This window comes from Sprattus sprattus (assembly GCF_963457725.1).
Source record: "Sprattus sprattus genome assembly, chromosome: 12".
Taxonomy (NCBI): domain Eukaryota; kingdom Metazoa; phylum Chordata; class Actinopteri; order Clupeiformes; family Clupeidae; genus Sprattus; species Sprattus sprattus.
Window position 1 is genome coordinate 20,242,213 of NC_137910.1, and position 24,398 is coordinate 20,266,610.

Below are 24,398 nucleotides of genomic sequence, written 5' to 3' on the forward strand. Positions count from 1 at the left end.
ACACACACACACACACAACCCTCACTTGAAGGATTTTCAGCAGCCCTTTTTTGCAAATCAATATAAGAGGTGGTTTCTTTTCAGAATTGAATATTTACTTATTTCTCCTTCTATTCCACAGACCACTACTGTGTTTTTACATTATGGCTCCACTCCTCCTCTGATCAACGCAGGAACGAGAGAGAGAGAGTGCTAGAGAGAGAGAGAGAGAGAGAGAGAGATGAGAAAATGAGTGGCTCTCTCATAGAAGGCGAAGGAGATGATGGAAGGCCTCCTCCCCGGTAAAGAAACAGCAGCGGGGGCCATTTGATGAGCACATCAAACCAGTCTCCCGAGTGGAGGGGTCACGGCCAATCTTCAGCACGCTGGAACCCCTCTGCCATCCGCTGTGGCAGTTTGTGCTGTTCAAAATATCTGTGTGTGTGTGTGTGTGTGTGTGTGTGTGTGTGTGCATGTGTGTGCATGTGTGTGCATGTGTCACGACACATGCCGGATGACCCCAGGAGTCATCACTTCTGCACACAGCCACACACACAAACACACACATACAAATACATACAGAAGCATGCTCACACACAAACAAACACATTCACACACTCACACCTTCACACACATGCGCACACACATGCGCGCAGTCGCGCACACACACACAAGGTTACAAACACATGCTCACACTGCACTCGTCAGTTCTGTGGTTCTCGCAGCCTACCTGTTTATGGCCAATAGCTGTGTCTGCTTCTCGCTCTTAGACATATGCATCTGAAAATTGCATAGTTGTAAACAGGCCTCTGAGAGTATTCATGAGGGAATTTATGGGAGAGTAACCATGTGTTATCACTGCAGGTCTCTTTAGAGAAACTATTACCATCACAATAGTGAGCCGACCCTGACTATACTCCCTGGTTTCTATTTGATGTCCCACCACTGGTTTTAAATATCGAGGATTAAATATTCGCATTCATTTAATCCACAGAGCTGCACGCAGGCTTAATCCACGGCTGGCCGCCACTAATCCTGAAACCTGCCCAGCATCTCTGAACAGCTGTCCTGACCGCTCCACAGAAAACACCCATTCCACAGCAGGCCTGATTCCATCAGGCCTGAAAAGCCAGTGGCTGCTGAAGGGCCAGAAAAATCATTTCTATAATGAAGAAACAATAGAAGTGAATGCAGGAGACTGCGCCCAGAGGAGAGGGGAGAGAGAGAGGGGGCGAGACAAGAGACGCCAGCCAGCATGCCGTTACATCTGGACGAAGAGAACAAAGCAGAGGGGGATTATGGGTTGGAGGATGAGAGGAGAGAAGGTGCCTGTGGGTAGCCTGTGGCCTTGTACACACTGCGGCAGATGCCAGTGTGCCAGGCGGGTGGCGCAGGGCTGCACCCGTGCTGGTGGCAGAGTCGACCTCGGCGGCCCTGACAGTGGTGGCCAGTCCTCGGGTGCCAAGCTTCTGCCAGTCATGAATGCCCACCCAGGATATGGCCACTGAGCCCTCAGACAGCGTGCCAGCGCAAGGACAACGTGCCACCCAAATAATGGGATCTGGCTCTGGCACACTGACAAGACACAGACAGACACACACACACACACACACACACACACACACACACACACACACACACACACACACACACACACATACGGCCTCAGACACACACACACTCAGACACACACACACTCAGACACACACACACAACCCACAGGGAGGCTCACTCATAGAGACTCAAAACCGCACAGCGTTGTTTCATGCACCCAGACCTCTGTATATTCTCTCCCTCTCTCCCTCTCACCCCCCTCCCTCTCTCTCCCTTTTCTTCTGTCTTTCCTTTCCCCCTCTCTCTCCTTCCTCTCTCCATCAAACACAATCAGCCACTGATGACTGACTGTCCTGATTATTTAGAGGCTGCCTGGCAAGCGCTAAAAACAGTCCCGCTTCCAACAAACTCGAAAACAACTCCTCCAGCTGGGGAAGAAAGGTGCCCCTCTCTCTCTCTCACATACACACACACACACACACACACAGACTCTTCTAGAGGCTATGCTAGAAGTTGCGCTGGTGACCTTTGCGTGATATTTGGGGCTGGGGGCAGGGGGTGCAACTCTGGGGGCTGTCAGCTGAGTTGGGTTCCGCTGCTGGCAGCTCCACTGTGATATGTAAGGGGATGGGGAGTCAAGGCTGATTTTGCTGTGTGAGTGTGTGTGTGTGTGTGTGTGTGTGTGTGTGTGTGTGTGTGTGTGTGTGTGTGTGTGGGTATAGGTTGGGCCCTGTTGTTTGGCGGCTCCGCTGTGATCTGGGGGGGAGGGGGGAGAGAAGTCAAGGCTGATTTAGTTGGGGTCACTGAAGATCAAACACGGCCTCAGCAGGAAGATCCATCACCTGCGCAGCCATGAAATGAACAGACATGGCGTGCTGCAGCGAGGATCCCAAACTTGAATCTGTTTGTGTGTGTGTTGGTGTGTGTGTGTGTGTGTGTGTGTGTGTGTGTGTGTGTGTGTGTGTGTGTGTTTGTGTGTGTGTGAGAGAGAGAGATTGTGTGTGTGTTTGTGTGGGCTATACAACAAAAAGACAAAACAACTGCCAAAGTAACCTACTGTTACTGCTTCATATCAGCAACTTTAGGAAGCATGTTCATCTGGAAAAGACATCACTGTCTCTACCTGTGGACTGTCAAACCAATAATGATATTTCCAACTCTTAAGTTGTGTGCTTTAGTGTACAAATAACAAACAGAAAGTACGGGGAATCACACGGGACAGCTGATGAATATGGTTGCATACAAATTTCCTCCTGACAATTCTCCTATTTTTCATGTTCATTTGATACCTTAAGCCCAGACATTCTAATTTGCTGTTTGGGGGGTCACTATTTTGGGGCCTATAATTGATTTTAGTTATTTGCATCAGTGCACCATCTGTTGAAAAGCTGAAAGTGTTAGACAAAGCTGGCTAGGCAATTAAAAAAACACGAGGAAACTGTAATACATGTAATGGCAGGCATTAAAACTAGTAATGGAAATATTGTTACTTCAGCTAAGGAAATCAACCAGGTGTCTATGAACTCATTATACATCAGATAGACCCTTTTAACCCTTGAAACATTTTAAACTTGGTTTTCAGAGATTCAGCTCCCAAGTCTGGCACCAGACCAAATAAAAGACATGGATGTCCCAGGTAATGAGGATTCAAATTGATAGATTAAGGAATGCAATATCTTTGAATCAGTCTTACTCCAGATGTTACCAATATGGTACATTTTTTGTTTTTCATTTTTATGGTAAATTTTTTCCCCACTGCTTCAACTTGTTTCACTGATTATTAAGACTAATCTAGACAAGTGGAAAATGATCAACCTCAGTTTATGGGGAAAGATCAACACCATTTAAATGTTGGAAACTCCACAGATTAATTATGTTACCTTTAAGTATTCCAGTTTCTTTAAACAGTACAATTAGAGAATTTCTGTGGAATGGGATAAAGGCCTGTATAAAGCTTTAAAACTGTACCCAACTAGGAGCATGGGAGTCATTGTGTTGCCCAAAGTGGAGCTGTACAGAACAGCTTTCGAAAGTGTCTAAAATAGCTGAGCATTGGATTGGTGCTAGTTCCTGTTCGGGGTGGCTGGAGGTAGAGAGGGAGCAAGTGTCCTCACTCGGACCAATTGAGGCTCTGTCACAAGCGGTTAAGACAAAGAGGCATCTCAACCCAATTATGCAGTACTCTAGAGAGGACTGGGCAAAGGTGCATAAGCAATCACACATATCCCAGTTTAAACAAATGTATTCAACTGTGTGGAATAACACACTCAATTAAAATACAGAAGGAATCTTTTTGCATGGAGTTCTTAGTTGAAAACAACCAATAGGATCAAAGGGATTAGTGATTTGTATAACGATGACGTATTTCAGAAGAACTTCAGCAAATATTAAACCTAGCAGATAAAGCAGATTTATTTTTTACAGGTGAGGAACTATGTTACACATTTGAATTTTTCACCTGAGGTTAGAAATGAACCACTTTGCTATCTTAAGATGCCTGAGTTTCTTGATTTTTTTAAAAAAATATGGCAAATAGCCTGTATTGTCATTGTGATCATTTAAGGCAGATTTGGGAAAGGGACCTGAATTCATGCATTGGGGAGGATATATGGATAAACGTGATGTTCAAAGCTAAATGGACAGTGAGGGATGCAGTCAGGACATTCACACATTATACGGTGATTCACAGATATTATTACACACCAGTTAAGCTTCCTAAAATAGAATTAGTGAGGGACAATCAGTGAAGGAAATATCAGAATGCCATGGGCTCAGGTGGGATTGCCCATTCATTTCCCCTTTTTGGAGACAAATTATTAAAACTATTGGAGAGTGGTTGGCCACTCCATCACCAGAATCCTCCCAACTTTGTCTATTAGGAGACAGATCCCTGTTACCACTAGGGGTCTAAAACATGAAGTCTGTCCTGGCAACAGCTGGGTTTATCACCGCAATAAGAATTATGGCCAGACACTGGAAAAGTCAGATAAAGCTTAGCTTCACAGACTGGTTCAAGTTGATGACAGACACAGCCTCCTTTGACAATCGTATTGCAAGATCTAATGATGGCAAGGGGAGATATTAGGTCCCATTTACATTTTATAGAATTTAAACCGTCTTTGTCACATATGACAATGTAAAATAATGCTGTTATTGTGCATCTCCACATGTAGGCCCCATTTTACCACGTCTTTCTCCAGATGTTACTTTACATCTGGCTATGTATGATTAATATGTGTGTGCATGCATGCGTTTGTGTGTCTGTGTGTGTGTGCATACATGCGTGCGTGTGTGTTTGTGTTGGTGTGCTTGTGTGTGTGTGTGCGTGCGTGCGTACATGCGTGTGTGTGTGTGTGTGGCTGCACATTAGCATCTCTGTCGTGAGATTTAGGGCTTCAGACAGCTTGGCTGTTCTAGGGTGCTAGAACTGCAGTCGGCTGGGGCTCTAGCAGCCTTAGTGGCCCAGGGAGAGCCCTGAATCACGGCTGCCTTGGGAACCCCATCTAATTTACACCGCACTGAGACTGGTGCGCCCAGACGCCCCCGGTCTAGTCTAGTCACACTCCCTCAGGTTACTCTCAGGTGCCCCTCCGGGAGATGTGCTAATAGACGATGAACAGCCAGCGAGTGACTGACTGACTGACTGCTGTGTGCAAAAAGGACCTCATCAAAATGACAGACAGCCAGAGGGATGTCTCTCTTAGAAGCAGGAAGGCAACCTGCAGACACAGATTTCATACTCAGACACACACACACGCATGCACACACGCACACGCACACACACACACACACATACACACACACACACACACACACACACACACACACACACACACACACACACACACACACCTAACAATGACAATGTGTCCGGACACCTGAGAGTGGGTGCTGTTTGATGTAATGTCAGAGGTTGACATTCGACTCTGCAGAGCATCTCACTCCTTTTAACGCACATCCTACTAAATGTGCTAATGGCCTCCTGGCTTCCTGTACCCTCCCACACCTCTGATGAGAGTGGGAGGACTCCTGCTGAGCTAAACCAAACATTTGTATGCATTTGTGAAGCTGCAATAGCAGAAGAGATAAAGCTACAGTCTCTTCAGAACTTCAGAAAAAAGCGGTGGAATTAGGACGCTTGAGAGCACAGTAAGTTGGTGCTACAGGGGGGACATGCAACAGGGTGATGGAATGTTGCAATATGAGGTTCTGGTATCCGTGCAACCATGCCCATGGTTACCATTGTCTGTGCACTCCTGAGTCCTGACTGAATCACTCTCAAACCTCTCCGGAAAAAAACATAATCAGTCCTACTGGGAAGACCACCATGCTCATGGATACCAACATTCTAATAGACACACACGCATGAACCAGAACTAATTTACACACACACACAGGCATACACACGCACACACAAACACACATGCAGACACAGACACACACCCATGAACTACAACTAATTTACACACACACACACATGTAGACACAAATGCATGAACCACAACCATTTCACACACAGACATACTGTACGCACGTACTACACGCACACAGATGCACACAGACACACATACAGACACAGACGGCCAGTAGGTGTTTGTCTTTTGGAGAGCCACTAATAAGGTGATGAACTTGGGTTTGCTCTCGGAGATTCAACAACACTGTCAGCTTCATTAACACAGCTTGAGGAAGAGAGTTCATGACAGCTAGCTACGGGAAGAGAATGAACACCTGGTCCTGGCTTGTCTATAATTAATGTGCCACGGGCAGCCACTCACACACCGCTCACACACATATATACCACACACACACACACACACAAACACATCATCTGTCCTCTATCCCAGCAAAACCTGCTCAAAGCTTTGACCTTCCACCTGTGTGTAGGACATGACGTTCATTGTAAGTCCAATCACAGCCTCTCATCTCCACACCTACCCTGCAATTATTGTGTATTACACTGATAAATAAACATGTTACACATACACACACACACACACACACACACACACACACACACACACACACACAAATAATAAATTAATCTAACCATAGATAAAAGTACATGAAAGACAGTAACAGATCAGATAGAACAATTCATCCACTAAACGAAGTATGTAATTTGTCTAAAAAAGCAGTAAATCCCTTACTAATAGATCAGAATGTGTTTATTCTTCTTCAAGGGATACATGTTTTGCGCAACACACTCTCACACACACACACGCCCCTGGCAACAAAAGCTAGCTTTGTATTAAGTCTGGCATTTATCTAACTTTACATCATCTAAAGACATCAGTGCAGAGCTCCCGCTGTACACAACACCCCATGGAAGCATTTAAAATAAATATCACTTGAAACCCCACCACGAAAACTCAACTGAAGGCCACAGAGAGAGCGAGAAATGCAAAATCGTTATCTTTAAAAGCAACCTTTCAACTGAACAAGTGAAACTTCACTCAAAACTCCACATAATATCAGACACCAGAGGCAGGCACAACTAGTTCACACTCCTTGCCCTTATCATGAAGGAGAGCGTTAGCCTGACCCTGTAGAGTAGCTTATCACAGACACAGAGGCTTCTGTTTTAGTTTTCCATCAATACGTCAACTCCACAGTTTGAGGGGAGAATGAGACATGAGAGCAGACACACACACACACAAACACAAACACACAGACACACAGACACACAGAAACGCACACACATGCTTAGACATTCACAGTTATACTTACCCACTCGTATGCCTGTACACTGTTACACACATACATAGCATGTAAGGTTTGTGCTCTGTCCCTGTCTTGTTTCATTGTATGTATCCCTTGTGTTCTCCCGTGTTCCTCCTTTTGTGTTTGTTTACCCTTGTCTCCTCGTGTCTGTCTCCTCACGCCCTTCCCTTGTTATTGTGCTTGTGCTGTTTATTAGTTTGTCTCCCTTGTGTGTCATGTGCTCTTTGTTGTCTAGTCTTTGTGCTTCCTTGTTCCCACCATGTGCTTTTCACCATCGCTCTGTTCCGTTTTCCCTACCTACCGTACCTGCCATCCTTAGTGTGAGTATGTAGGGTGTTCCGTTTTCCGATTTCCCATTTCCGCGTCGAAAAGAAGTATACCCAAAGGACCCGTATCTGTACTCATAACGGTCAAAACGCTGAGTGTGGAAGCAGGGTACACTGTCCATTCTCAACGGCCGCCATCTTGTCAACGTAGCGGAAGAGGCGGACCCAGGCAGAGCCGCTCAGCTCGAAAAAGACGAACGCGGGGCTTGTCGCGATCGTAATTTCCGGTAAGTGCACCACGGAGTATTAGATTTGGAACAGCACTCACCTGCTGAGAATCTGCGTACCTAGTGAGTGTGTACTGTGTACTGCGTATAAGTATAGGTACGGTAGGTACGGTAGGTAGGGAAAACGGAACACAGCGCATGTGCTTCCCTGTGTTTGTTTGTGTTTGCCATGTGCCCTCGTTGCTGTCATTGTCGCCCCCGCCTTGATTGTTCTCACCTGTCCCTCGTTATCTGTTCTTGTTAATTCCCCTCGTTTAGTCCACCTGTGTCTCTTTGTCTGCCCTGCCTTGATTGTTTTCACCTGTCCCTTGTTATCTGTTGTTTGTAGTCCTTGTGTTCTTGTCTCTCGTTGCTGGTTCGTCATAGTTGTTACGTGTTGTTTCTCTGTGTCTCCTTCGTGTTCTCGCCGTGTTCATAGTGTTAAAGTAAGTTCCTTGTGTTGCTGACCCTGGACTGTTTTTGACTTCTCTTTTGCCTTGCCCTATTGGATTTGTTTGCCTGCTCGTTTGACTGCCTCACCGTGTACCGAACCCTGGACAGTAAAAGTTTATTCTTCTATCTACCCCTTGTGTCTGAGTCGTGCATTTGAGTTCAACACCCCAACCTCAATTCGTAACATAGGACTCACACATATTCACAGATTCAGACATAGACATACTCACACGCATACACACACACAAACACACACAAAACACACACACACACACACAAGCTTACACATTCACAGTAATACCTACGCATCCCAAAGCATTTATGGATGCACAATCGTATGCCTGTACACTGATACACACATACAGAGCACTCACAGACACAGACATACCCACAAGCACCCACACACGCACACACCCACAGAAAAACAGACACACACACACCGACTGAGGCTGAGCCAGTGCGCACACACACAGACACACACACACACACAAACTAAGCCAGCGCCCACTCCTCCTCTGGTCACCCTCTCCCCCGTAAGTCAAGTGTATTAAATATTTCATTTGGCTGGAGCAGCGCTGCACAGAGCTCCAGTGGGCTGGCCTTTGCTCCTGCCGGCCGTGGAGACACTGGCCTCTCCTGCAGGAGACGCCGCAGCTGAGCACCAGCTCCTTCTTATTTCCACATCATTTCCATACAAATCCACACACACAAACTGACACACAAGCTATTTCAATAGTTTTGGAGGCTACCACCCTCCTGAGTACTGATGTGCCCATGTGAATGACAAATACGAGTGGGAGAGAATCGAATGGATATAGGTGATCATGACTGCCATCCTCATTCCACAACTCAGTCACTCCATACATTCTGGTGCTTCAACCCCGAGTAAAAATACATTAAAGCTGAAGAACATGAGAGAAACATTTACATACCTTTGAGGCTCTCAGGGCTAAATCCATAGGAACTAAGCCTCTGTAAATGTCAAACGGAGAATGGAGAAAAATAAAACTGTATAGACAATCTGAATGCCAAAGCGTAGTCCGGTTGAGAAAAGTTCCTTGTCATAATTGTGATGGAATTAATGGTTGGTAGGGTGGCACAGAACTTGTGCACATCTTTCACACAAAATGTTAAAAGGGACGTTGAGTGAGATTGTCGCTTACAGTGACTGAAATCAATATACATTTTGGGTCCGTCAGAATTGGGGTAATATGCTATCTCAGCAATCAAGAAGGATTCCAAATTTATTTTATTCTCTTTCCTGCCTTCTAAGATGCCTTCACACTGACCCCGTAACAGTTGTTTTTTTAAGCAGCATCAATGTATCCTCATCTAAAATTACATAAAATAGTGTAATGCAGTTTATAAATGGTGCGGATAATACAGTATTGTAACCAACAATCAAGTTTAATGCGATTTAAAATGACGTGATCTGTCGGGCAACATTATCACATTAGCTTACGTTAGCTAGCGCAATGTTCTTGCGTTGTGCATACATCATACATTATAGCTAACAGTGCAACATGAAAAGTTCACATTTGATGAAAAGTAAACTGAATAAACAGGGAAATACTATCTCCATGGGTGCATTCAGCCCAGCTGTCCAGTTAGACAGCATTTTAACCCATTTCGAACAGACCCTATGACTGTTAATGACAGGACCATGAAATTGAAGGAGGAAACCCATGGCTGCTAGATGCCTTGAACTAGCAAATGTTAGTTAGCTACGTAGTTACCTCCCCATAAAAAAATGACACGTTTTGTTGAGCCAGTTTGTTGTTGGCATCAGAGTTGGCGTTAAAAGCCCACAGGTGCTGTGCGATCTACACACCCTTTTCAGTTTTTGTCGAGCAACTCTGTTCACCTGGATAATAGACTGGCCTTAGGACGGAGAGTGGGCCAAGGGGCTGAGTCACAGCAGGCCACCCACCTGTACTCCTCCAGGGTGAAGATGGGGATGCGGGAGGGCTGCAACACCGTGATCTCCACCAATGTGCTGTTCATCTTAACTGGCTCACCCTCATCAAAGGCTATCACCACCAGCTACGAGAGGGAGAGAGGCAGAGAGAGAGAGGGAGAGAGGCAGAGAGAGAGATAGGAAGAGAGGCAGAGAGAGGCAGAGAGAGTGAGAGCGAATATCTTATGAGGACATAAGTTCCTTTGATTAAAGTTCATCCATTTTTAGACGACTTTGTTTTCCCTAGCTGGGTCGTTTGGCCTGTTTAAGGTGGTGACTCAGTGATGAATGACTTTACTTTGTGCTGATTCTTTTCTTTTATCTTTCATATTTAAGTCATTATGCGGGACGAAGAAGGAGAGAGAGCGAGAGAGAGAGAGAGAGAGAGAGAGAGAGAGAGAGAGAGAGAGAGAGAATGTCTGGGTGAGGTCTTACGGTGAAAGTAGTGCTCGGTTCCTCGTTCAGGTTGACCTTGGTGATAATCCTTCCTGTATCTTCTTCTACATCAAAAATGCTGCCACTGTAGGGTGATTGCTCCTGATCCACTCGATAGCGTACCAAGCTGGCAGGTGTGCCCTGCAGGAAACAGAAAGGACTTCAACCTCTGCGGGCATGGGATGGGGTAGTGCTAGCAAAGAGGCTAAAGGCCATGGGAAATACTGTTTGCCACTAGCATGTTTCTCAAGGCTTCGGTAGAGAGAGGTTTGCATAGCTCAGTAGCATATCTCAGTAGGCTTATGTTATACTCATCTGACCCCTTAACCTTGGTACCTGGGTAAACCTGTGTTGTGAGAAGCACAGTCCCACTATGGACTTGAGACTGCAGCCAGGCACACTTGGAGGTGGGCGTGCTAGCAAAGAGGCTAAAATCCCGAGGGCCACTAGCATGTCTCCCAAGGCTTTAGAGTGTGCGATTTACACACTGAAGAGCTGGGTAGATGCAGGCTCATGTTATTCTCATCCACCTCCCTAAACCTCCTGTAAAGCTGAGTGGTGAGAATCAAAGCCCTATTCTGGATTTGAGATTGCAGCCAGGGACATTTGGAGATGGCAAAGTGGTTAAAGCATTTAAGCGCTATTGTCTGTTCTTTAGCATGTCTGTTCTAGCATCAAGCATACAAGCTATACTGCTCTGTAGTCGCATTTATCACCAGGATAAACTCTCTCTGTCTCTCTCTCTCTCAAACACACACACACACACACACACACACACACACAACAAAACACAATGGAAATCATTCTCCTCTGATGTTCCTTTTGGTTCAAGATGAAAGCCATTTTTAAGGGCTATTCAATTTGATAAGCTGTGCTTAAATGAAATTGCATAATCTTGCCCTCATGACCTGAATATATTCAAAACGATGTTTCATTTTACACTGATATGAAAAAAAAAAAGAAAAGAAAGCTAAACAGAATTGTACACGTGCGTGTATGTGTGTGTGAGAGAGAGTTGTCTCTGGCTGACAATTCTCACACTAAATCTCAAAACAAACACTTGAAACGATGAGCTCATCCCCTCACCCTACTGCTGGTTTAGCCCAGGTGAGTGCTCAAGAAATAATGCATTCATGCCAGAACTGCGCAGAGGGGCAGAAGGATCTAGCTCCATCACACTGGGAATGGGACGTATAATTAATGCATGATTACGGCCAATCATGACCTTGCATGATTTAGTGTCAAGTGATTAAAAATACAGTGGGCATTCTGCTCTGCCATTTGGAGTGCATGTCACAATTTTACAGTTTGTTGTTGAGAGTGAAGAGAGATTTGTGTTAGTTGTATGATGAAGAAATGCTTTGATGCATATGAGGTGAGCAAAGGTGAAGACAGCCGAGGTCACTACAGGTGACAATGGTGAAATGTTGACACTGGAGAACAGACATATTCATGGTTGGCTACACAGAGAGAACAAGGACGGGAGAATCCATATGGCACAAGTTGAGACTGTCAGAGAGTGAGTCAGTAACAACTGTGGAATTGCAAATGATTCTCTTAAAGAATGAAACAACTCAAAACAGATTTCTTGTCTCCCCCCGTAGTTGGCATTGACATCACCTTTTTTTCTTAGCTATTTCTTTTCATGTTGCTCAAGAGGAGAGTTCTGCCCCAAGGCTTGTTTTTGTGTGTGTGAGTTGTAATGTCTTTCTGTCTCTCTCTGTCTCTATCTCTCTCTCTCGCAGTTGCTGTTCTCAGGTTAACTGTGTCAATCCCTCTCGTCTGCTTCCTCCTGAACCATGAATGTTTAATGTTTTTTTTTTGGGCGAAGTAAACATAGAAGTCATCAACACAGGAGGGAACGGAGAAATAAAACAACAAAAAAAAAGAAAAAGGGAAATAATAAGCAAGTTCTACAGACTCGCACCTCTGACATCTGGCAAAGTTTGTATGAGCTAGAATAAAATTATAAAAACGGCTAGAGAACAGGTATTGGAATTTTAAAAAGAAGAAATAAAAATGCTAATTTTAAGGCTCATATCCATTTTTATTTATTTGCAGAATCTTTGTTTGTTGAACTGTGTTGGAGCGCAGACACTGGACTGGACTGCATGACTAATTTAGCCCACGAGAGAGGGGGAAGGGGGGCTTGTGGCTCTGAGGCAGACGATGCCTGGGAGGGAGGGAGCAAGGGGGCGCTTCTCTGGCCCTCAGCGGGAGAGCAGGTAAAGGGAACCGGGAGCCAATCGAGCAGCTGACCTCAGATGACCGCCCACCGGCACCTGGCCAACGAAGCGGTCCAAACCCCCGTGGAAGGGTCTAAGAGAGGCTGCTGGTTAGGTGGAGGAAGAAAGACGAACCCATCGACGTCTCCCTCAGAAGCACTCAGTGTCTCATCCCTCTGGAATGACATGTTTTTGGGTGTTCCCACTCAACCTCTTTTTCGTCGGCTTTGTGGGACTTTATAGGATTTGTTGTTGATTACATTCTGGGGTGGTTAAATCCAGTTACATCTTTTAACAAATGCCACTAGGTACTTTGGTTTAATTACCTTAATTAAAGATACTTGCTACTCCTTGCTGTTCTGCATAAACACAAACACACACACACACACACACACACACACACACACACACACAAATCAACAATCACACACACACAGAAACTAACAAACACTGACACACAACCACACACACACATAAAAAACACACTCTGATGTATCACACACTTACACACATTCATAGACTCCCACTTTTATTCAGTCAGGTAATTAAGCTTGTTTTGTGTCGGCAAGCCAGTGTGAGTGAGTGCATCTCTTGGCAGCTTCTCAACCGTTACGACTCACTAAGTGCAGTTCAATTCTCACTCTGTAACTTTCTACAGTGGCAATACCTTACACAAAACATCCATTAGGGTCCATTACACATGCACCAACATTGGAGCACGCAGAGGGGCTATGGCTCCTGAGCCACTCAAAACAAATTCCCCTTCTATCGGTCAAGAAGAGGACAGCCTGGGGAAGGCCCAGCCTCACTCTCCACATACAGAGCAGTGGGTGCTTCCTGGAGGACAGACGCACTCCAAATAATGTGCTTTATGACCGATCAAACACACCATTTGTCAAATACAATCCATGAAGGTCTGTAGTTTATAATATCGAGAGCTGAAAACACAGGCTCAGTGATTTCTGAATGTCGTTATTCGGTAACTGAGTGCATCGTACACCTACTGAAAAACTACACTCTCCCACAAAGTGCATTTTCAAAGAATGGGGAATAAGATTTGCCCAAAGTGCATCTTTAATGAATGACCTGGTGAAGACAAACATTCATAGCTGATGACGCATAATAAACCCATCCAGTTCCCATTTGGTCATGTAGCCTTCAATTTAGTTTGTAACAGTACCTATACTGAACCACTATTAAAGAAGGCAGGTCCTTCACATATTGTTGCTGTATTTTTCACCTGCATGGTGGAACCATACCTAGCTCATTCAACCATACAACACAAAAACATTAATGTCAATGATCCACCTCCATAATGATGCCCACTGATGTTCAAAGATAGTGTTTCGCAGTATAAGACTACGCCCTATTTTTGTTTTAACCAACCTGGTCATATGCATTGCTGAATCCTCCATGATAAATAGCTTGTCTTTGAGCAGGCAGTCTGTGTTTCAGTTATCTCTCACTGCCAGTATGAATGGCTATCTCTCTTCTCACTTCCAGTATGAATGGTTGAGAAATTTAATTCAGCGAGGGGAAAAAGGGAGAGCAAAATGGGGGAGAGGTGAATGAGGGAGCGAGAGAGGGAAGAGAGAAAGAGGGAAGAGAGAACAGAGAGAGAGAGGGGAGAGTCGTAGAGAGAGGGGGAGAGAGAACAAGCGCTTTGCTTTTCTGCTCTTCAACATTATATGACCTTTTCCTTTGTTCTGCAAAACGTAATTATTACATAAATTACAATAAGACATTAGCGACGTATAATCACAGTGCAATTACCCTCAATTAAGTCGAAAGTGGAGGCTAAATGTAGAAACATTATTTTACAACCTTTTTTGTAAAATCATTCATTTCCATGTACGTTGAAATTAAATTAACTCTAGTTTGACAAGGAATGAGAGGACAGAACTATGATTTCCCCCCTTTTCTTTGTTTCCATGGTGATCATGGTGATCAGTGGAACCTTTCAGAAGTTTCAAAGACAGATCTTTTGTCTTTTAAGACATGATTCTGAGGAACAAAATGCACACAGAAGAAAAACACACAAACACACACAGTAGATGTCATGTGTCATGGCACGGAACAAGCCTCTGCTACTTGGTGCCTTTTCAGTGCAAGCAAAATAAATGCGTAGGGTTGCAAACCTTCTTCCACAAGTATTTTAACACGTATTCTACACACACACATACAACATAGCCTATTCTATAAAAATGTCCGTGATATCTGGGCTTCTCCAGACAAACAGCAGGGCCAGCTGTTTGTGATGCTTCACTATAACCTCCGTACCCCATTCAGGCTGGTGCATCACACAGCAGCGGCTCTTTGAATTCATCAGCATGTCTCTAATGCATATCTGAATATGTCTGGCAGTCACCGCACTGCTCTACCGGCTTCTACTGGGGGGAGGGGGGGGGGGGGGGGGGGATCACAGCTAGACAAGCTCACACTGAGTTCACTGAGAGTGGAGTGGGCAGTTTGGGAGAGAAGGGCATTCGAGAAGCTCGCTGATTGCATTAGAGCCAAGGGACCCTCATCTAAAAGGGCAACGAGCTGTGCATTACGCATGTGATGTAATGGTAGCCTGCAAATGTTGCAACATCAAAGGCAGGAGTCGGGAAGAATAGTTATTTGCATGCTTGCACTCATAGGACGCTAGATTAGCAGGAAGCCTGTGTTGGACAAGTGAAACGGCATATTAATGTGTGGGTATGACATTGAATTCATGTCTTTTGAGCTAACCCTATCATCAGGAATGATTTTGCGGTGGAGTAAAGAACGTGCTGTATGTGCTCTTCTAAATTGATAAACAAAAAACATGAATGGTCTTCAAAGCATTTTCTTTCAAAATAACAAAAAACCCATAGTTTAATCCCTAAACTGTCCCAGCCACACTCCAACAGAAGAACGGGAGGAACATATTGATTTCACAACGATAATTCTATAAAAGGAGTTATCCACGATCATTCTACCTTGATTAATACAAAAAAAAAAATTTAATTCCTTTAAAAGCCCATTTTGTGCATTTAAGTTCAAAGCAAACCGGGTGACCAGCAAGCCTCAGGACAGAGAGAGATGTGTGACAGTGAAATAATGAATAACAGGAAAGGACATTTATCTGTAATAATAAGGTTGCATTCTAAATTCGCAATAACGTTTTATACTGAATATACAGCCGCGGAAAAAATTAAGAGACCACTTCAAAATTATCAGTTTCTCTGGTTTTACTATTTATTGGTATGTGTTAAAGTAAAATGTACATTTTTGTTTTATTCTATAACCTACTGGCAACATTCCTACCAAATTTCAAATAAAAATATTGTCATTTAGATCATTTATTTGCAGAAAAATGACAATTGGTCAAAATAGCAAAAAAGATGCAGTGTCTTCAGATCTCGAATAATGCAAAGAAAACAAGCTCATATTCATTTTTAAACTACACAATACTAATGCTTTAACTTAGGAAGAGTTCAGAAATCAATATTTGGTGGAATAACCTTGATTTAAAATCACAACTTTCATGTGTCTTGGCATGCTCTCCACCAGTCTTTCACATTGCCGTTGGGTGACTTTATGCTACTCCTGGCACAAGAATTCAAGCAGCTCGGCTCTGCACTGCATATTTTTTGCTATTTTGACCAATTGTCATTTTTCTGCAAATAAATGATCTAAATGACAATATTTTTATTTGAAATTTGGTAGGAATGTTGCCAGTAGGTTATAGAATAAAACAAAAATGTACATTTTACTTTAACACATACCAATAAATAGTAAAACCAGAGAAACTGATAATTTTGAAGTGGTCTCTTAATTTTTTCCGCGGCTGTATATAATAATAATATAGATTTGATTATGAGATGACTCACAGGAAATGTATACTGATGAAGCTTTCAATGTTTCTGGCCTTTAACATCATGTAGACATTGAATAATTATAACTATAACCAGTGGCGGACCTAGTCATTTGGGGGCCTAAGGCGAACATAGCCAGGGGCCCTCTTCATCCGTCCTTTTAATGCAAAAAAAAAGGGCCACCTCAAAGCAGGGGCGGACTGGGGGGAAAAAGTGGCCCGGGAGTTGTCTGTCAGAGCGGCCCACTTAATATACGGCGTGTTGACCACTCAATGTATGCAAAATACCCATACACATAACATAATTTTGGATGATTACAAAGAAATAACATTATATATGTTTTTTAATAACATTTGGATCCACAAATTTGCCTGGATGGACACATGGAATAAAATGATACTGGCTATTGTAACACTCCAAGGTACGTATAGTTTGCTAGATGAATATGCTTAACTCTGGGCTAGTATCAGATGGTTATATTATATATATAACTACAGAGCCTTTAGGAATAAATGTCAGCAGAGAAAGAGTACACAATTTTTTTGATAATGATTAGGGCGACCTACATTAAGCAATATCATTTTTTTTGTAGGCTGATTAACTCATACAGCAATACCTTTTTGTAGGCTATAGCAGATGGCAGCACACAATCAAAATATTTCCCCTCTACCTACATAGCTACAGTAGCTAGTTGTATGGAAGAAAGTTGCATTCAGGAGCCTTCATAAGCAAACATGATTTGGCTCCACCTTAAATGATCCCACTTTTTTATTATCCACATGTCTCAAATGTTGTATGATGCAACATAGCTTTACAGGACACATAAAATATGTCCAGTAACAACGTAAAGAAGGGGGCAACATATAAGTCAAAACCAACTATATTTATTGACTGATCTCGAAAGTATTGGCTTACAAAAGCTAAATACGTCTTCATAAAGAAAATAACTCCGTGTTAGGGCAAAAAGCGAACATTCACACTGGACAACCTATGAGAAGTGACAGCGGTAGCCTACAAATAAAGGATTACAGACCGCGTTAGCCACTTCACAGCGTGCTAGCCATGATTTTCTTTCGTTCCAATTCTTGGATGTAGCCAGGAATCATTCCACCCTTTGTAGAAACCTGTTGAATCGATACATTTGGTGTAGGAAGTCCTAATTGTTTTGTTGTCAATTTATCTTAATTAGTACGCCGACTAAAAATGAGTTTCTTTCAAGGAGTGACTCCAGTTGTTGCACTGAATGTTAGACATCTTGACAGAATATGCCTTGACCGTCTTTTTTAAACACATTCGTCCTTATACTTATGACGAAAGAATGGAGCATGGCGAGCCCTCCCGGAAGCCATGGAAAATGCATTGAGAGCCCTCTTTTATGAAAGAGAATGGATTTAACATTAGAGTGAGAGAGATCTGGGGCGATTTCCATTTCGCCCCAAATAGGGACGCCGCCTTCTGAAGCACAACTGTTGCCTGATTCGACATTTGGTAATTTCCGACAGAGAAAAAAAATCTCCTTTTCCTGAAGGCAGTTCGTCGCCACAATCGCCCTTAAGGTCCGCCGCCACTGGTTTGAACCTTATTGTAGAAATGAACAGAACAGAACATACGATGGGGTGTACACAATCACATCAGTGGTAATGGTAGTGTTGCATGCTGGGTGTGTGATTATGTGTGTGTGTGTGTAGGGTTGTTAAAGGTGTCTACGAGCGAGACACGCAAGTATTAGGCTAGAGTGATTGACATTTAATAACAAATAAACATAGTAAGACTGACGGTGGAGATTAGATTAGTAAAGAAAATAGAAACCATGAGTGTGAATACAGGTCACTAGGAGTAGTATAAATAGCAGACAGTGATTCCTAATAATTATCTTTAGAGGTGTATAATGTATTCTGTGAAGCAAGGAAAACGACCGTCGCGACCGACGACATCTGCGGGAGTGCCGGTTGGTTATAGACTTGGGCCATCCCATCGGTCCATCTGTGCCTGGGTGGGCAACTTGTCGGGGGCTTTCTGCTGGGTGGGGGCCTAAGGCAGTTGCCTAATTCGCCTCAATGGTAGGTCCGCCACTGACTATAACTCTATTTGTATTTTACATAAAAAAGCTTTATGTGGTTGGTGCCTCTAATTAAAGATACATTATAGAACTTGACAGACTCGCTGTGAAATGTCAACTTTTGTGTTAGTCTCAGTGACCCGTGTTGGCAACAAAACTGAAATGAAATGAAACAAACTATTTATGGATTTATCTCATCTGTAGACAGATAAATTGCACTCCTTCCCACTTCAGGCCGATCCTCACTGCCTCTATACAGAGAGATGTTATTTTAGATAAATGGTAAATAGGAGAACGACACATTGACACACGTGGTCTAAACTGTGTGCTATGCTGTAAATTACAAAAAAATATATTACTTTTCTGTCTCACTTTTTGTTGTGCATTAAGGCTCAGATGAATGATAGGCTACAGGTTAATTATATTCTCTGTCTGTGCAGTGTAGAGCCTAGTGGGGTAGTCTATGTAGCCATTTGGTAACATATTTTGTTGAGGTCAATGCTCTGTCAATTAAGTAACTGAGCAGTCAATATTAAGCCGTCAAACTGTGTTGAGATTAGATGCCAGATGTTGAAAAACAAGATCAAGAAGGATACATTTCACAGAATACAATGGCAGAACACCTGTCAAAAACTATTTCCATAAAACACCTACCTTTTTGATCAGACAAATAAGGTTTTGGTCCGCCCTCAAAGGTTCTTAGGTTTGTGTGAATTTTTATGAAATTACCAACAGAATGTGTGCTAGCAATCAGTACAATGCCTTTCTTTGATGCACATAAGAGCCCGCGATGCGCATCTATCAAGGGCCCAAGGTGTGAGTAGTGCCAGTAGGGGTGGATGAGTGAAGGTTGGTTTGAATGGGGATGGTAACAAGGCATGGACCGGCACACTGTTGAATCTCTAATGCTAATGGTTGGCCATATTGCAGCCTTCTCCCACTCTGACTGCTGTGACACATGCCCGGTGTGAACCAGGAAGGCTGTTGGTGTGTCGTTAACCTCAGTGATTGCCTGTGGAGAGCGAACCTTCTTCTCGTCTGGTGGACTGCCAGACCAGATCCACGTTTCCCTGCGGTTCAGCCCCAGGAAGGTTGACCACTCCTGGGGCAGACCAAGAACCTTGTGGGCCTCTGCTGGTGTCTGTGGCTCCAGCAATTATGCTAGATTCTCAGCTGGAGCCAACAAAGCCCAGCTGCCCCCTCACCCCCTCCCACCTCAAAAAAACTTAAAAACAAAACAAAAACAAGAACACTATATCCTACCCTGTCCACCCCCCATTCCCTGTTTCCACGGTAACCTAATGAAGTGAGGACATACTCCACACACACACACACACACACAAACACACACACACACACCTCCTCTCCTAGTCATGTCAGTAAAGAGCAAAATCATACAGGGAGAACACGGCCCTCACAGCAATTGCACATTCTCAGTCTGTGTGTGTGTGTGTGTGACCGTGTGACCGTGTGACCGTGTGTGTGTGTGTGTGTGTGTGTGTGTGTGTGTGTGTGTGTGTGTGTGTGTGTGTGTGTGTGTGTGTGCACGCATGCGTACATGCATGCATGTGTGTGTGTGTATGTGTGTGCATGGAGAGCAGAGAGAGGGATAAGACAATCACTTGCAATGTACTGATATACTATGAAACAGATTCAAAACTGACAATGTCTAAAAAGAGAGGAAGTGGTGGGAAATATTCAGCCTCTCAGTTAAGACAACTCTCACAAGATTCCTTCGTGGTTGTGATAGTGTAGGGGGTTAGGTGTTAGCATATCTGATTGGATCTGACCTCTCTACAGCAGCTCTGGGCAGGTGGTGCTGTGGAAGAGGTAAGATTTCAAAGGACGACCATCTGATGCAGTCATGCTTACTAAATAAATTATGAAATATAAATGTATATTAAATAAACAAATGCATTCGTTAATTAATTAATTAAATTAATTAAATACAATATACAATTATTATTATAAGTAGTAGTAGTAGAAGTAGTAGTAGTCCTGCTGAGTTGAAAGAGTCTTCAGTCATATTGTCACCCCCTGATGAATACATTTTTAAATGTAACATTTTGCTAACTATATCAAAAGAATGTTGGAGTTTCAGTGTACTACAACAGATAGAAATAAAAACCAACTTCACTGAAAAAAGGGTGTTTCTGGTTGGAAAGTCTATGAAGTGGCCATAGTGCCTTATCAGGGTGACAGGCTCAGTGTTTACTTGCCTGCCACTATATGAGGCAGGAACAAAATGTCTCCGCTCCAGAACAGCACATTTCCCACATCTCTGTACAAGATGTAGAGCTGCGACTGAGCTGCTTTTGCCCTCTAAACAGCCAGCCCTGAAAAAACATTATGAAAGATGAATAATGTATGACCTTCACTCATCCCCAACTTCCCCAGCAGTGGGAAGAGGCGTAAAGCAGCCGTAGTCGGGAGAGAGAAGACACAACATTATGCACAGCAGCAGGGCCACAACCACGGGGTTAATGTGTGACGTGCATCTGTGTGCTGTGCCACAACATACACCAGTACACTGATGTGTGCACTGACTGTTGCTCAGATGGAGTTTACGGCATTAAAACATACTCTCAGGGATGTTCTCTTTTCAAGTCAAGGTCAACTAATTTTGATTCTCTCTCTCTCTCTCTCTCTCTCTTCATTTCTTTCTCTCTCTCTTTCTCACTCCGAAACACACACACACACACACACACACACTTGTATACACCATCCACAACTGTGACAGATCAATTGACAGTCATATAATTCTGAGACCTTGCCTACATAGTGTACAACAGGGTTTCACTTACAAACTGAACAGACTAACAGCACAGGCTTGTATTAGGGGCAGGCCTTTATTAGGTTTCCTCCTTCCTCTGGCAGCCCCTAGAACCATATGGTAACTTTTTGTGAAATTTGGCACACTCATTAAGGACAGTCCCTTCTTCATTCACACCAAGTTTCATGGCTCTCATTACACCACTCTAGCGCCACCAACAGGTCAAAGTTGGACTTTTGTAACACACGCAACTTTTGAACTGTGTGACCGATTTTCAAAAATAAGGCACCATTGGATTCCCTGGATCAAGACGAATTAAACCCACCCCATGGCGTCAATTTCCGGTTATATAGATTTTCCGCTATTTCCGGTTTTATCAAAAAACTTTGAAAGCCTACTCCTCCTACAATTTTTGGCAAATCTTCTTCAAAATCACCAGAGATGATCTTCAGACCTAGCCTCACAAAAGTTACTATTTAGAATTTTGATCCTCATAACCGTTTGTCCGGTACAGCCACTCAAATTCAGCAGAAAAGGCGCCAAACAGGAAGTGAAGTCAAATGTCAGCAAATACTTGAGTGATATTTACGTTATAGAGTGTGTTTAGTTTGTCTTGATCCAAGAAATGTAATGGTACCTCATTTTTGAAAATCAGTCATACGGTTCAAAAGTTGCATGTGTAAACACAAGTCCAACTGTGACCCGTTGGTGGCGCTAGAGTGGTCTAATGAGAGGCATGAAACTTGCTGTGAATAAAGAAGGGACTGTCCTTAATGAGTGTGCCAAATTTCACAGCTTTTTAGCACAGTATTGCATTTGAAATGTAATATCCCATTGGTAAGTCTGCAGCATGAATTTTTCTTTACGGTGACAAATTGTCACAAAACTACATTTTTCCCTGGTTTGCAATGTTTGGAGGAGGAAACCGCCATCGCTGCTTGCAGCTATATTTTCTTACTTATTATACGGCTCTTCAGAATGTTCCAAAAAGTTCAGTTGATTTGAATGGGGCCTACCAATGTTCGCAGGTCTTAAATTGTTTTAAATTCACCGCTGCGAAAAGTTAACTGGTTTTTCTTAGGTTCTTATTCACATCATTCCGCAAGTAGTCCGTCATTTAACGTAGCGGAAAGTCATTGTAACTTGAAGTCAGCAAGTAATGGGTTGCTAGGCAAAACCTAGAACTTAAAATTTCTATTAGCCTGAAGAACAATTATTTTCTTGGCGGAAATCACAAAACGGCAACAAGATCATTAAAAAGAGGTATTTTCAAGAAATGTCTTCTATCGTTTTGGCAAGTAACTGTATAACAACAAATTCGCCTAGTAGGCTGACATGTTTTTTTTTTTTATTGCAAACAGCCCATGAAATTAGCCAACAACATTAAACATGAGGAGAACATGTATTTATGAAATGCATTACATTGAATTGTGATTGCTACTATCTGAAGCCCGGCCTCAAATTGAATCCTGGTCTTTATTTGAGGTTTCACGGTATGTCAATAGTTCCACTCTAGAAGTTGTGAAACATTATTTTAAAACAGATGACAGAAACAATTTGAGATTGCTTTTTAGATTGCTGATTGATGCTGAGTTTGTTGACCATTAGTCTGTGTTTAAAAGTGTCCAGGACAGGGCTGATGGGTCTTATATTCATCTCATTAGTACTAATCCATAACGGTTCTCAGTGACGAGGTAGACACTAGACACTTCACTCACACCCATTTTCTGATTCCTTACATATATGCATTCATCAAAATGTACTCACTGATTTACACTGATCCATGAATGCAACCTAACAGCAAGAATGCTCAGCTATCCCAGTTCTGTTATATTTGAGTTTTTTTGTTTATTACTGTCTTGCTTCTTTTGTTAAACATTGAAGGATTGGCAGACTGGCACTAAAGTCAATACCAGGTTAAAGCTGTGTAATTGCTTTTCATATTATCAAAGAAGTGTATCTGTCTTCCAAAAAAGAAAAAGCTTAAATAGGCCAAAACCATGCTCAAAACACAGATGCTTCTCTGCATTGTTAAGGAGAATACGATTTGACAGTTCATAGTAGACAAGCAAGGTCATGACGTCAGCACAGAGGTGCGTGGGGGAGACATCTGCTGAACTTTTGCATTCGCTGGAAAAAGCACACGTGTAATGATGCGCGTACACTTGATTTGCACAGAGAATAGTGTACAGTGTTTTACTGTAAGAGATTAAGAGCAATTCAGTGTCATTTACCACTTTCGAGTGGGAGTGGAAAACAATAATCTGTGCCAACCATTGCCATGGCAACAACAACACACAGGTATTCAGTATATGAAGAAACAAACACATAAAACAAGGCTTCATGTTCCACTTCATGAAAGCCCAAACACTCCAAACATAATAACATACAGTTATCGCCACTGACTTCAGCAGGGTTCAGTTCTCCTAGCAAGAATAACAGTCAATGGAGGTGACACAGAACAGGATGTAAGGGACTTGGATGTACATGGATGGATGTGTGAACAGGCCTGCTTCTGTATCGTAGCATATCTAAGCATATAGATACTTCCACTGAAACCAACCAAAGGTTTATTGCTTTACTGCAGAAGTGATGGGGAAGTTTATTATTTTTGTATGTGTTTTGCACCATCCTCAATGCAATGCTACGTACATCACAAATTCATAATGATGTTGAGGTACTTGCTGAATATGGTTTTCTCTGTGATATCAGACTGTAGTGGGATTATTACTGGGGGGACTACTGATTATCAGTTGTGACATCTTAATTACATTTTTACTTTTTCTCTGTCAGTATAATCACACACAGAGAAAGAACCCCTGCTGTAGGCATCCCAAGCTCAGTAGTCATCGGAGTTGTTTGTCAAAT

The 24,398-nt window shown here is 43.1% G+C and overlaps 1 protein-coding gene across 1 annotated transcript in view; it reads right to left on the reverse strand.

Moving 5' to 3' along the window:
* The window catches only part of LOC308373013 (protocadherin-15-like), a gene marked incomplete at both ends in the record, with an annotated part of 150,871 nt that overhangs the window by 41,921 nt on the left and 84,552 nt on the right, over window positions 1–24,398 (reverse strand). Inside the window, 2 exons of the mRNA XM_080848405.1 lie at window positions 10,170–10,282; window positions 10,632–10,772. Coding sequence (XP_080704531.1) covers window positions 10,170–10,282; window positions 10,632–10,772 — 254 coding nt within the window. The remainder of the gene's footprint in view (window positions 1–10,169; window positions 10,283–10,631; window positions 10,773–24,398) is intronic.